The 13,134-nt window shown below is 39.8% G+C and overlaps 1 protein-coding gene across 17 annotated transcripts in view; it reads left to right on the top strand.

Annotated features, from left to right (window-relative positions):
* nid2a (nidogen 2a (osteonidogen)) overlaps positions 1-13,134 on the top strand; it is a 174,824-nt gene that overhangs the window by 3,229 nt on the left and 158,461 nt on the right. For all 17 annotated transcript variants that reach the window (XM_078562579.1, XM_078562589.1, XM_078562578.1 and 14 more), the window contains exons 3-8: positions 701-939; positions 1,519-2,054; positions 2,617-2,766; positions 2,881-3,132; positions 4,205-4,405; positions 4,781-5,008. In XM_078562579.1, the coding sequence (XP_078418705.1) occupies positions 701-939; positions 1,519-2,054; positions 2,617-2,766; positions 2,881-3,132; positions 4,205-4,405; positions 4,781-5,008 (1,606 nt within the window). The remainder of the gene's footprint in view (positions 1-700; positions 940-1,518; positions 2,055-2,616; positions 2,767-2,880; positions 3,133-4,204; positions 4,406-4,780; positions 5,009-13,134) is intronic.

Here is a 13,134-nt window from a genome sequence, read left to right as displayed (position 1 = left end):
ATGACTGTTTAGCATGCATGTAGTCCTGTGGTGAAGGTTAGCACCTCATTTTTAGGTATGCTTACAGCTGTTCCTAGCATGCTGTCCTGCACTCCTCATTGAATGGACCAGGATTGGCCCTCTTCTTTAAAGGGTATTAATGAACAGAATGAGTTTTCACGATAATATAGTAGTTTCATAGTTATCATTAATATTATTGTCTCCCTATTCCAGATTTATTAATTGAGTTTACATTCTACCAGCTGCTGTTGGAATTTGAATGTATGTCTTTGGAGCAATAGTCCAGGCCTCGGTATTACTAGTTCAGTTACGTTACCACTACACTAGTATTGCTGTATACCTTCCTGGCAAGCCATTCTTGCTGAAATGGTATCCATTTCATAGCCATTGGTGGGATATGGAGGGGGAGGAATTCACCCTAAATCTAAATAATGGGTGGGTGGCACTTAACACGATATTCGAGACACAATTTAGTTCTTGTTTGCTTACTTAAATTGATCTGAGTTTGTCAAACACACTTTTTCTATCACTAATTGCCCAGTTGTTCCTCAGCAAGAGAGTTCTTTTGGAATTAATGTTGAACCTGTTATATTGAAACATTTAGTTTCTGTCTGTTTAAATAGATTGTTCTTATGAAAAGCCTCATGATTGAAGAAATTGTGCAACTAAATGGAATTTGTACATATTTTTCTCTCTTTAGTTCAACACCTTTCAAGCACTATTGGCTTTTGATGAGTCAAACACCTATGCAATTTTTCTGTACCCAGAAGATGGCTTGCAGTTCTTTGGGACCCGTCCTAAGGAGTCCTACAATGTTCAGATAGAGCTGCCTGCTCGGGTGGGCTTCAGCAGAGGAGAAACTGGGTTCCTGCTGTGGAAAAGTGAGGGCCCTCATTACAGTATTACCAGCAATGAGCAAACCGTGAAAAATCTATATCAGTGAGTACTTTTCATTCACTGCCATGCAGAATTTTGCCCTTGTAACCTCTTTGCTTCTGCACTTTGTCCCTCCTTTAAGGCACTCCTCTTTGTTCAAGCTTTTTGCCACCTGTCCTAATATCTTCTTCTTTGGCTTGCCCATTCTACTCCTGAGACTTTGTACTAAGGCACTATATAAATACAGTTATTTTGTGTTGCATGGTAACTTAAAAATAAATATTAAGCCACGTGTAATTTAATTAAATTTGAATGATTAGCAAGTCACATTTTGAGATAAAGCATTGCAAGCTTTTGTGTATATTAAGAACTGAATTTAATACCCTTGGTGAATAAATTGTCAGTTAGCAGAATACCAAAGACTCAGTTCTGTAGGTTTTGTATGTTTGAGATCTTGTGCTTGGCTTAATATTCAGTAAGTTTTAAATATGCCTAATGAGAATTACTTTGATTGACAAAGAGAAGTTTTGCTAAATTTTACTGGAAATCTGCTTGAAACACTGATAACTAAAGCTCACAAATGCCATTTATAAAATAAGTATTAAATTTAAGACTAATCTCGTTATTTTATGACCATTATAGGATGGGCAATTCAGGAACCCGAGGAGTTTGGGTTTTTCATATTGGTGCAACTTCCTCTTTCAACAATGTAGTGCAAGCAAAAATAGGAAGGGCACCATCAGAAGGGGATTCTATTGTAACACTGGACAGTACTTTAAGTGGTCCAGTTGTGCCTGATACATTGGAATCTGAATACACTGAGGCTGAAGATTACAAACAATATTATGAAGATAATAATGAAGAAGAGTTGGACTACATACCCTCCGTATCCACAGAACCTGAGGACAGTGTTGATGGTATTCCAGATGACCCACCATATCCAGATGTAGGCATTATACCATCCTATCCTGAAGGCTATCCAGAGGCAGGCATTGTGTCATCATACCCTGAGTCTTGGGCTTTGCCATCATATCTTAAGAGGCATCCTGAGGGTGAGACTGGGCCAAGGCACACTGATGAATACTCAGAAGTTGAACCTTTGCCTAGAAATCCATTATCAGTTACACATGATAGACATGTTGTCAGTGTGGAAGAAGATGAGGAATTAGGTGCTGGTGGTAAGTAGCTTGGAAAGTTGATTTCAAATACATTTATACTACTTGATCAATACATTATGATCAAAAACTAACTTTTGAAATTGTAGCCTGTACTATTCTAATTTGTAATAGTCAATTAAAGCAGAGTTTACCATTCAAAAATACAAAAATACTTTTGCACTAGATATGAAAGTTTTTAGATAATTTGTAGCAAGATTTAGTTAGCACAAGGTACTGTTTGTTGAATCTGAATCACCATACGCTTTGACAATTTTATGTCCAGGCATCTAGCAGTGCAATTATTAAAAAATAATGAAAGTACAAATAAAATTATTGTAAGATGGAGGTTGTATTTGTAGGAATTGTAAATAGGGATTTGATAACTTACCTCCTCCTTTGTTTTCTGGGATCTAAATGGTACAGGGTTTTTCAAAGCAAACAGCAATGGCTATTTTCAGTAAAACTTGTGTCAATGTTACCTGTGGCTCATAAGAAATGGTAAAAAAATGACCTGATATTTTCCTTGTTGTAATCTGAAAAAAAAATGTTGGGTATTCTGATTAAGGCATTCTTTGTCTTTCAGTTTTCACTTACAGTACAGATACAAAAGAAACCTGTGAGAGAAACCAGGGGCAATGTTCCCAGCATGCTTCTTGTACAGATTACTCAAGTGGATTTTGCTGCCATTGCCATTCTGGTTACTATGGCAATGGAAGAGAATGTCTACCAGAAGGTAGTTAAAAACAATTTAAAATAAAGTTTCTAGCTCAATTTAAAGTTATCTCTGTGCTTAGAAACTGTCTAGCATTTATACATTTGTATAATCATTTGATTCATTTCTCTGTAGGTGTTACACAGCGTGTGAATGGAAAAGTAAATGGGAAGTTAATGGTTGGAACGAGTCGAATGCCTGTGGAGTTTCGGAATGTTGACCTGCATGCATATGTAGTTGTAAATGATGGGAGAGCCTTTACAGCTATTAGTCAAATTCCTGAGGAAGTAGGTTGGGCAATGCAATCACTTTCTATAATTGGAGATCTTTTTGGATGGTTGTTTGCTGTAGAGCAACCAGGCTTCAAAAATGGTTTCAGCATTGCAGGTAAGTGAGTCTCCATTGTGTAATTTTAATTGAAATTTGACATATTTCCAATATCCAAAGTAAGAAGTTTGATAAATGAAGAGTAGTCCTCTTGACCACTGACTCCTTCTAACATGAAAGCTAACCTGAAAACTGCATCAAGCAGCTGAGCAAAAAGCCCTATAGTGCTCTTTCATTGTAGTTGCAAAGATCAGTGCTTAAGTGTACTAAATGTCCAATGTTGTAGACACTAATCAGAGCTTGAACCCAAACTAACATTGAGTTACATTGTGTGACTTAACATAGCCAGTTTTAATGAAGATTTTGGAGCCCTCCTAACTTTAAACAGTAGTAAAGAAAATAATCTGTGCTTCTCTTACCAATTTTGAGTTACTACCTATATTTGTTCACAATTTAAATTTAACAGAAGCTCCAGCAGATAAAAGCGCCAATGGTGCAGTGCTAGAGTGTCTCAACTTTGATATCTGCAATCTGATTTTAACTCATTCAAAACCCGTCCACTTGTGTAAAGTTAAAATTGAGCTCCTGGTCTGCGTTAAGTTAGTTGACCATTGCCAGAGCAGAGATTCCACTCTAAGTGTTAACCTGTCTTTCTTTATCAGGTGCTGACTAACCTGCTGAGGTGAACTTTTCACGTGGTTAAGTTTCAAGCGTTTTCTGTTTTTATTTCATAATTCTCTGTATGCCTGTGAATATCACTGTGCACAGCTTATATCATCCAATGGTTTTCTGATGCTAGTAATACAAACATGATACACCACTTCAGAGTAGAATGGTAGTGCTTCAGTTGAACCTCATCACCTCCAGAGTAGGCTGGGGAAAAAAGCATTACTCATGGTTCCTTGCTCCTGATTATTACCAGTGACCCCAGCTGAAATGTACACGTGACCTAGTTCAGCTGTGATTTTTCTCCACAGTTGTTGAATGCTCAATGCCCACACTCTCACACAGAGAATGACCATTTAATCATCATGTGAATTATTGCTTTTAGAAGAGGAGGTGTAACAAAAGAAAAAAATGTAGCCAGTAGGCTACTTTCATTGCATAACCTAATTTTAAAAATGTCTTCTAGGTGCTAAATTTATTCGCAATGTCGATATCACCTTCTATCCAGGCAATGAGAAGTTAAATATAATGCAAATAGCTCAAGGACTTGATACGCAGAATTATCTCAGTGTTGCTACTGAGATTGAGGGTGAGTTGCCTAATATTGCACAAGGTGCTACAGTCCAGATCCAGCCATATGATGAACTCTACCACCGCTCCAGTTCTGGTATGTCAACATCATTAAGTGTACTTCTTTTAGTTTTTTTTTTATTTTTAAACTTCCATCATTTTCATTGCTGTGTGAAAATTCTCAGTTTATTATTTTTTTAAATTATGGCTTCTTGCAATTTTCTCTGAAATTCAAGCAGCTGTTAAATAGTTAGCTTGCTATTCGCTGGGCAGGTGATATAACATCCTTAACTGAAGCTTTGTAAATGCATAAAACCATTTTGTACTATATAGCTTTCTGTGTGAGCCCATTTTACAAATGGTGCACTGGGAAGTATAAACCATATTGTTATTCCCAACCTTTCAATTTTAATTTTCTTTAACACAAAAATTGTATAGATGCTACTTTTATTTTCGAACTTCTCCTTTGCAGCAATGACTTCTACAGCCTACAGGGAATATTCTGTTGAATCCAGGAATGGTGAGACACAGACACTTCGATATCAGTTGAGACAGAATATTACTTACTATGACTGTGAACATGCACCACGGACCATTCCAGCCACTCAACAACTTAACGCTAACCATATTTTTGTGCTATATGATCAAAGTGAGCAAGTGGTTAGATATGCAATGATCAACCAGATTGGACCAGCCAGAGGTAAATGATTTCTGGATTAAAATCTCCCTCTGTTTTTACATTCTTTTATTAGCTTTGTGGAGAAAGAATAAGATGATGGAACACTCAATGTTTGCTTTAAATGATAAGACTGCATATAGGCAATAATAAATGTACAGCTAGCAGTTTAAAAAATACCCTGACCAAATTCTTTTCAATTCAAGGAGTTAGCAGTCAGTCTTAGAAATGCATGTTAAAGAATACCTGCCAGCAACTGGTGGTGGAAGAACATTGTTTACTTAATCGTTGAACAATGTACCTTATGTAATCTCAGCTGTATGATGCCTTCTGATTGTTCTGGCTTTCATAGGAAGCTCTTGCTCATGCATTAAGCATAAAACAGATATTCATAAAGGAGGTGGGCAAGAAAAGAATAATGACTTTACACCGAGGCTATTGAAAAAGAACGAGGCAGTATCTTAATATGTCTGATCTTAACAAAGCTCTTTTTACTCTGAACAAGTAAATAAGTTGGCCACAGGCCTGAGGGCAGGAAGTCATAGTATTCAACGTTGGAGATAAAGTATGTAAGAGATGGGGAAGGAAATCTTAAGCTTGCTGATTTAAAATATGCAGAACTATTTTCTAGTAAGATTGTGTGTTGAAAATGGGATTTGGTACATTGCTATAAATTATGTTTATCCATTACTGACCAACAGTCATTCCTTTTATAACATATTTCCTTCCTAGGAATTGAAATTGCTTTTGGTAAGAATTTCTTTCCAAGTAAGAATGAACTTAAGACAATAAATCTTTTATTGAGCTGGGTTTAATGGTAGGACTGACCAGAACATTGAACCTTCTCTTATTGCTGTAGGGCATATTTAAAACTGCTGCCTATTATTTAGTTGCTAGTAAAAGGATGATGCCAACTCTGATGGTGCAATTGTATTATTATCACAGAGGTTACACAGTCATGTATAATGCAACTCCCCAGATTGGGAAGCTTATGGGAAAATTCTTGGCATGTACTTAAGAATTTTTATGCTGTATAGCTGTTTATTCAAGGTTTCCCTAGAACTCTTAACTTTAATGTTAAATGTATTGTCATGAGATGGAATACACTTTGAAAGGGCATAATTAATATAAATTCTTCCAAAGTAGACCTCTGTTAATCCTGGTATCTGATGAATTCTAGTTCTAGTTCTAGTTCTGATGAAGGATTATCAACCATGCTGCCTGACCTGCAGAGTATTTTCAGCATTTTTGTTTTTATTTCCAATTTCTAGCATTTGCAGTATTTTGCTTTTATACTTGTACCAAGTTAGTTCATTGAAACTAACTTGGCAGGGGTGTGGGAACCAGGAGATAATATCAGAAAGGAATACCAAGGTGCATGAAATACTGGAAGGGATGGATAGCACTAGGGTAGGGAATAGTAGGTTAATAGATGAGGCAGGAGTAAAGGAGAAAGTAATAGCGGCTAAATCAGGGTTACTGTGCATGTATGTGAATGCACAGAGTGTGGTAAACAAGACTGGTGAGCTACAGGTGCAGATTGCAGTGTGGAAATAAGTTGTTGTGGCTATAACAGAGACCTGGCTCAAAGAAGGGCAGGACTAGGTGTTAAATATTCGTGGGTACAAGGTGTTCAGGAAAGGAAGTAAAGGAGGAGGGGTGGCGGTATTGATTAAGGAGAGCATTGCAGTGCTGGAGAAAGAGTATATCTCAGAGGGGTCAAGGACAGGATCTGTTTGGCTAGAGCTAAGAAACAAAAAGGGTGCAATTTATTGCTCGGTGTAGTCTATAGGCTACCAACTAGTGGGAAAGTTGTATAGAAACAAATTTGCAAGGAAATTACAGAGAGGTGCAAAAATTATAGAGCACATATAATGGAGGACTTTAATTATCCAAATATAGATTGGAAAATTTGTAGTGTAAAAGGAAGAGATGGCCAAGAGTTCTTAGACTGTGTTCAGGAAAATTTTCTTCAGCAATATGTTTCCAGTCCAATGAGAAAGGAGGCATTGCCAGACCTGATTCTTGGAATCAGGTGGGCCAAGTGGATCAAGTGTCAGTTGGAGAACATTTAGGGCACAGTGATCATTGTATTATAAGGTTTAGGTTGACTATGGAAAAGGGCAAAGAAAAGTCCAGAGTAAGAAACATTAACTGGCAGAAAGCCAACTTCAATGGGGCAAGAATGGAACTGGGCTGAATAAATTGGAGTCAAAGGTTGGCAGGAAAAATGTTAGCTGAACAATGGCTACCTACAAAGAAGAGATAATTCGAGTACAAAGTATATTCCTTGAAAGGGACTGGTAGACCAAACAAATTCAGAGCTACCTGGATGACAAAGGAGATAGAAATTAAGTTAAAGAAGAAAAAGTGTGGTTATGACAGATGCCAGGTAGAAAATATAACTGAAAACCAAGCTGAATATAGAAGGTTCAGAAGTAAGGTGGAGAAGTAAATAAGAGAAGTAATGAGGGAGCAAAAGAGACTGGCTGCTAACACAAAAGGGAATCCCAAAGTCTTCTATGGGCATATAAATAGTAAAAAGGTGGTAAAAGGAGGAGTAGGGTCGATTAGGGACCAGAAAGGGGGTTTACACATGGAGGCAGAGGGCATGGTTGTGATATTAGTGAAACTTAATTGCATCTGTCTTTACCAAGGTAGAAGTTGCTACCCAGGCCATGGTAAAAGAGGTGGTAAATCAGACACTAGAAGGGTTTAAACTTGAAGAGAAGGTCATAGTGGATAAGTTATCTGTACTTAAAGTTGATAAGGCACCGGGACACGATGAGATGCATCCAAGGATACTGTGGGAAGTGAGAGTGGAAATTTCAAAGGCACTGGCTGTAATTTTTCAGTCTTTCTTCAACTCAGGTGTGGTCCTGCAGGACTGGAGAACTGCAAACGTTACACTCTTGTTCAAAAAGCCCAGCAACTACAGGCCACTCAGTGGGAAATTTCTAGGGCAGGACTTTTCGCTGAGCAGGCGAGCACCTGCCCGACCCGCTCAAGCGTAAAATGACTTGTGATGACGGCGGGCGAGTGTCCTGACCTCATCGCGCACTCGCACGATATTTCAGTCGGCGGGCGCATGTGAGAATCAGCAGCGCACCCGCCGACAATTAAAAGGCCATTAAAAAGATAATTGAATTAAATTTTTCACTGTCTATCCAAACTATAGTTGGCGGGCAGGCGAAAAGGCCAAGCGTCCTTTGCATTTTTTGCAAAACCTCATCCATGGGCGGGATAAGGTCTTGAAAAAAAAAGGAAAATTTTCATCCTAATTTCTAACATGCCCCTGCTCATGTGACAGAGTCACATGAGGGGAATGTCTTTTTAACATTTCAAATATCTTTATTTTTAATTGTCAAAACTCTTCATCTCCTTGAGACAGCTCTGTGCCTCAGGGAGCTTTCCCGGTGCACACCCGCGCGCATGCACAAACTTGCGCTCTCGCCCTCCTCCCACCCCCCCCAGGCAGCGTGAGCCTTAATTGGCCCACCAGCATGAAATCGCGGTCTGGCCCCGATCGCAGGGGGCGGTCGGCTTCCTGACCGCTCCTGCCCGCCCCCACTGAGCCCACCCCCGCCGAGCCCAGCCCCGCCAAGCCCGCCCGACGAGGGAAAAATCCTAGCCCTAGAAATAATAACTTCGGACAAAATTAATAGCCACATAGACGAATGTGGATTAATTAAGGAAAGCCAGCATGGATTTCTTAAGGGAAAATCATATTTAACTAACTTGTTGGAGTTTTTTTGAAGAGGAACAGAGAGAGTTGATGAGAGCAATGTTGTTGACTTGGTGCACATGGACTTCCAAAGGCATTTGATACAGTGCCACACAACAGACCTGTGAGCAAAGTTATAGTTCATGGAATAAAAGGGTCAGTGGTAACATGGATACAGAATTAGCTAAGTGTCAGGAAACAGAGAGTTGTGCTTAACGGATGTTTTTCTTGCTGGAGGAAGGTTTGTGGTAGAGTTCCCCAGGGGTCAGTGTCGGGACCCTTGCTTTTCCTGATATATAGTAATGAGCTGGATCTTGGTGTACAGGGCACAATTTCAAAGTTTGCAGATGATACGAAACTTGAAAGCATTGTGAACTGTGAGGAAGGGAATATAGAACTTCAAAATGACATTGACAAGTTGGTGGAATGGGTGGACAGGTGGCAGATAAAGTTCAATGCAGCTAAATGTGAAGTGATTCATTTTGGTAGGAAGAACATGGAGCAACAATATAAAATAAAAGGTACAACTCTAAAGAGGGTGCAGGAGCAAAGGGACCTGGTGCTTATGTGCACAAATCATTGAAGGTGGCAAGATAGATTGAAAGAGCAGTTAATAAAGCAAACAGTTTCCTGGGCTTTATTAATAGGGGCATAGAGATAAGAGTGAAGAGGTTTTGTTGAACTTGTTTAAATCATGAGTTCAGTCTCAGTTAGAGCAGTGTCCAATTCTGGGTGCCTGACTTTAGGAAAGATGTGAAGGCATTAGGGAGGGTGCAGGAAAAAAGTCACAAGAATGGTTCCTAATTAATTAATTAATTAATCAAATGAGGAGAGATTGAGCAGTTTAGGCCTATACTTGCTAGAGTTTAGAAGGATGAGAGGAGATCTAATTGAGGTATATAAGATGCCAAAGGGGATAGACAAAGTAGACATGGAGCGGATGTTTCTCCTTGTGGAGCATTCTAGAATGAGAGGCCATAGTTTTAGGCTAAGGGGTGGTAGATTTAAATCAGAGATGAGGAGGAATTACTTTTCTCAAAGGGTCGTGAATCTGTGGAATTCACTACCTTGGAGTGTAGTGGATGCCGGGACGCTGAATAAATTTAAGGAAGAGATAGACAGATTTTTAATTAGTAACGGACTGAAAGGTTATGGGGAGAGGGCGGGAAATTGGAGTTGAGGCCGAAATGAGATCAGCCCATGATCGTATTGAATGGCGGGGCAGGCTTGAGGGGCTGAATTGCCTACTGCTGCTCCTAGATCTTATGTTCTTATGTTCCAGCGATGAGAAACTTCAGTTATGAAGTTAGGTTGAAGAAGTTAGGACTGTTGTGCTTGGAAAAAGGAAGGCTGAGAGGAGATGCGATAGAGGTATTCAAAATCATGAGGGGACCGGACAGAGTAGATAGGGAGAAAATGTTTCCACTCGCAAAAGGATCAAGAACAAAAGGGCACAGATTTGAAGTAATTAGTAAAAAAAGCAAAAGGGAAATGAGGAAAATCTTTTTCACGCAGCAAGTGGTTAGCGTTTGGAATGCACTGCCTCAGAGTGTGGTAGAGGCAGGGTCAATTCAAGCACTCAAAAGGGAATTAGACTGTTACCTGAAAAGGAAGAATGTTACAGAGGAGCTAACAGGGAGAAGGTGGGAAAATGGAATTAGGGAAATTGCTCAATCGGAGAGCCGATGCAAACACGATGAGCCAAATGGCCTCCTTCTACGCCATAACAATTCTGTTATACTTCTAGTAATTGTTTATCTTTAGCCACCTTCAATTGGCCCTGATGATAAAAACATTACAAGACAACCTACAATTGAGAAATGATACATGCAGGCACGTCCTTTCAATAGCCTTGATTTGGTAATGCCACCAAATATGAACACAGGCAGGGTTGGTGCAAGAGGATTTGGCATCCTCGGCAAACCTTAAGCCTGGCGCCCACCCCCCCGCCCCCACCCATGTCCCCATAATTAACTTTCAAAAATGAATACAGTAAAATGGTCCCACTTTCACACAACCGCTAAAATTATTCAAACTCATGGGTAGTAATTATCCATGGCCTGTCCTCACTCTGGCCTCAGCCTCCCACTGTTCTGCTTCTGCATGTTCCCTTGACGCCGCTCACTTGATTCCCGCGCTCCACTGCAGCACCTCTCGTGAGGCCTCAACACTACATCACCACGAGATCACCCAGGAGCTTTCTGATTGGTTAAAACACGGAACTCTTAGGTAACTGGCATTTTTGATTAGCCAGTGGCACTGCCCTTGACAATCGCTCTGCTCTATTAGCCTGGAAGCTGGGATCTGTGTGATCCCTGATTTTAGCTCTTGATATCTAGGATTTTTGAAGCTCCAATTAGACGCTAGGAAGGGAAACCTTTATTCTGGACTTTGCAAATAGAAAATTGGCAAAAAAAAGTTGCTGGAATTTAATAACTGCAAGCAATCTTTAGAAATGTTTTCTCCAAAACAATTTTACTCTTAAATAAAAGGTTGCACCTTCCAGAATGAATAATGGTGAAAATTTAAACAAAACCTTAGAATTGGACTCACCTCCTCAATCAGGCTGTGTTGAGGTGCTAAATTGGAAAAACCCTGCCTCCCTAAAGGGTCCTGCACTTGCACCAGGGCAACTCGTACTCACAGTGCCTGTTTCCTTCTTTAATAATTAAAAAACTGAAATCAAAATTATTCAAATCAATGGACAGCTGGTAAAAATCTGTACTGAGCTTACAAATATTAATTTTAGAACTGACATTTATGCACAATTTTGAAAGCACTGGATATGCACAACATTCAGTGTCTCAGAGATTTTCAATATAACCTTCAGTCCCAGGTGGCTGCTCTCATATGCTGATCAATTCACTATGCAATTACAGCGAGGTTTCAACTTCAGATTCAGGTAGCTTTTAATTTAATCACCACTCCCATGTAAGTTGTGAGCAGTTGTGTTAAATATAAATAAGAGTTAAATTATTGGTGTGATAATTTGCTGAGAATCCGAGAAAACAAACCTCTAGCTGCTGCTGTTCACTTTTTCAGTCTAAACTTCTGTTCCCAGAGCAGAGGGGGTGATAACATTCCTGGAGTCTGATCCCAATCTGATCCCAGAGCAGAAATGGTGAGAACATGCCTGGAGCCTGATCCCATTCTGATTCTGGAGCAGAGAGGGTGAGAACATTCCTGGAGTCTGATCTCAGAGCAGAGAGAGTGAGAAAATTTCTGGAGTCTGACCTCGGAGCAGAGAGGGTGAGAGCACTGCTGGAATCGACTGTGTTTCAGTAACTGGGGCTGTTCCATCGCTGGTTTAGGAAGTGCTGCCCCCTGAGTATTTTTTAAACTTTCCCAGCAAAGTTGCTTTAGGTTGGTTTAAAGCTTTATACCCATAGAGCTTTAAAATGATATGAGCAACTTTCCATGAGTGCCCTGGACAATCATGGAAAGTTGCTTATGTCATTTTAAAGCTCCCTTTAGTTTCAGTCCGGCTTTTTGCCATAGTGCCAGTACCGGTGTGCCACCTCCCAAATCTTGCCACCCTCAGCGACCACCTAGTTCGTCTAATGGCTGCAGCAGCCCTGAACACAGGCTACAACCGAAAACTTTCTGCTGTATTAAAACTAGATTTTAATGAGCAGAAAGATTTAAATTAACATTTTGTCATTTAGAAATCCTGCATGTTAATGCCCACATGAATGTTAATGCCCACTTTATCTTTATGTCCGTCTGCTTTGTGACCCCATCCTCTCTGCTTCCGCGAATTCTGAATATTCCTTCAACCCTCATCCGAAGCGCAATTCTCTTCCTAATAATGGTTTTTCATTGCTCAAATCGTTGTTTAAATTTGAAACCGAGAATAATCCAAGTAGGAAAAAGTACAAGAAGGTGGTATAAAGTAAGTGAATCAGTTTACAATAACATACATTTATATAGTGCCTTTAAATGAAGTGAAACATCCCAAGTTGCTTCACAGCAGCATTATGAAACAAAATTGAACATCAAGCCTCCTCAGAGAATATTTGGACAAATGACCAAGAACTTTGTCAAAGAGCTAATTTTTAAGGAGCTTCTCCTTAAGAGAGGTGGAGAGGTTTAGGGAGGGAGTCCCAGAAGCTTAGAGCCTTGGCAGCTGAAGATATGGCTACCAATGGTGGAGCATTTTTAAAATTTGTTCATGAGATGTGGGCGTAGCTGGCTAGGCCAACAATTATTGCCCATCCCTAATTGACCTCATTAGGAGGGCATTGAAGAGTCAAGTACATTGCTGTGGATTTGGAGTCACATGTAGGCCAGACCAGGTAAAGATGGCAGATTTCCTTCCCTAAAGGACATTAGTGAGGTGAAATTGAGGATGAGCAAAAGGCCAGATTTGGAGGAGTGTAGATTTCTCAAGAGAGTGGTGAGGCTAGAGAAGGTTAAAGAGATTGAG

The sequence above is a fragment of the Cetorhinus maximus genome, chromosome 18 (assembly GCF_964194155.1).
Source record: "Cetorhinus maximus chromosome 18, sCetMax3.hap1.1, whole genome shotgun sequence".
NCBI classification, from domain to species: Eukaryota; Metazoa; Chordata; class Chondrichthyes; order Lamniformes; family Cetorhinidae; genus Cetorhinus; species Cetorhinus maximus.
The sequence above is the reverse complement of the archived record's forward strand: the minus strand, read 5'-3'. Positions and strand labels throughout refer to the sequence as shown.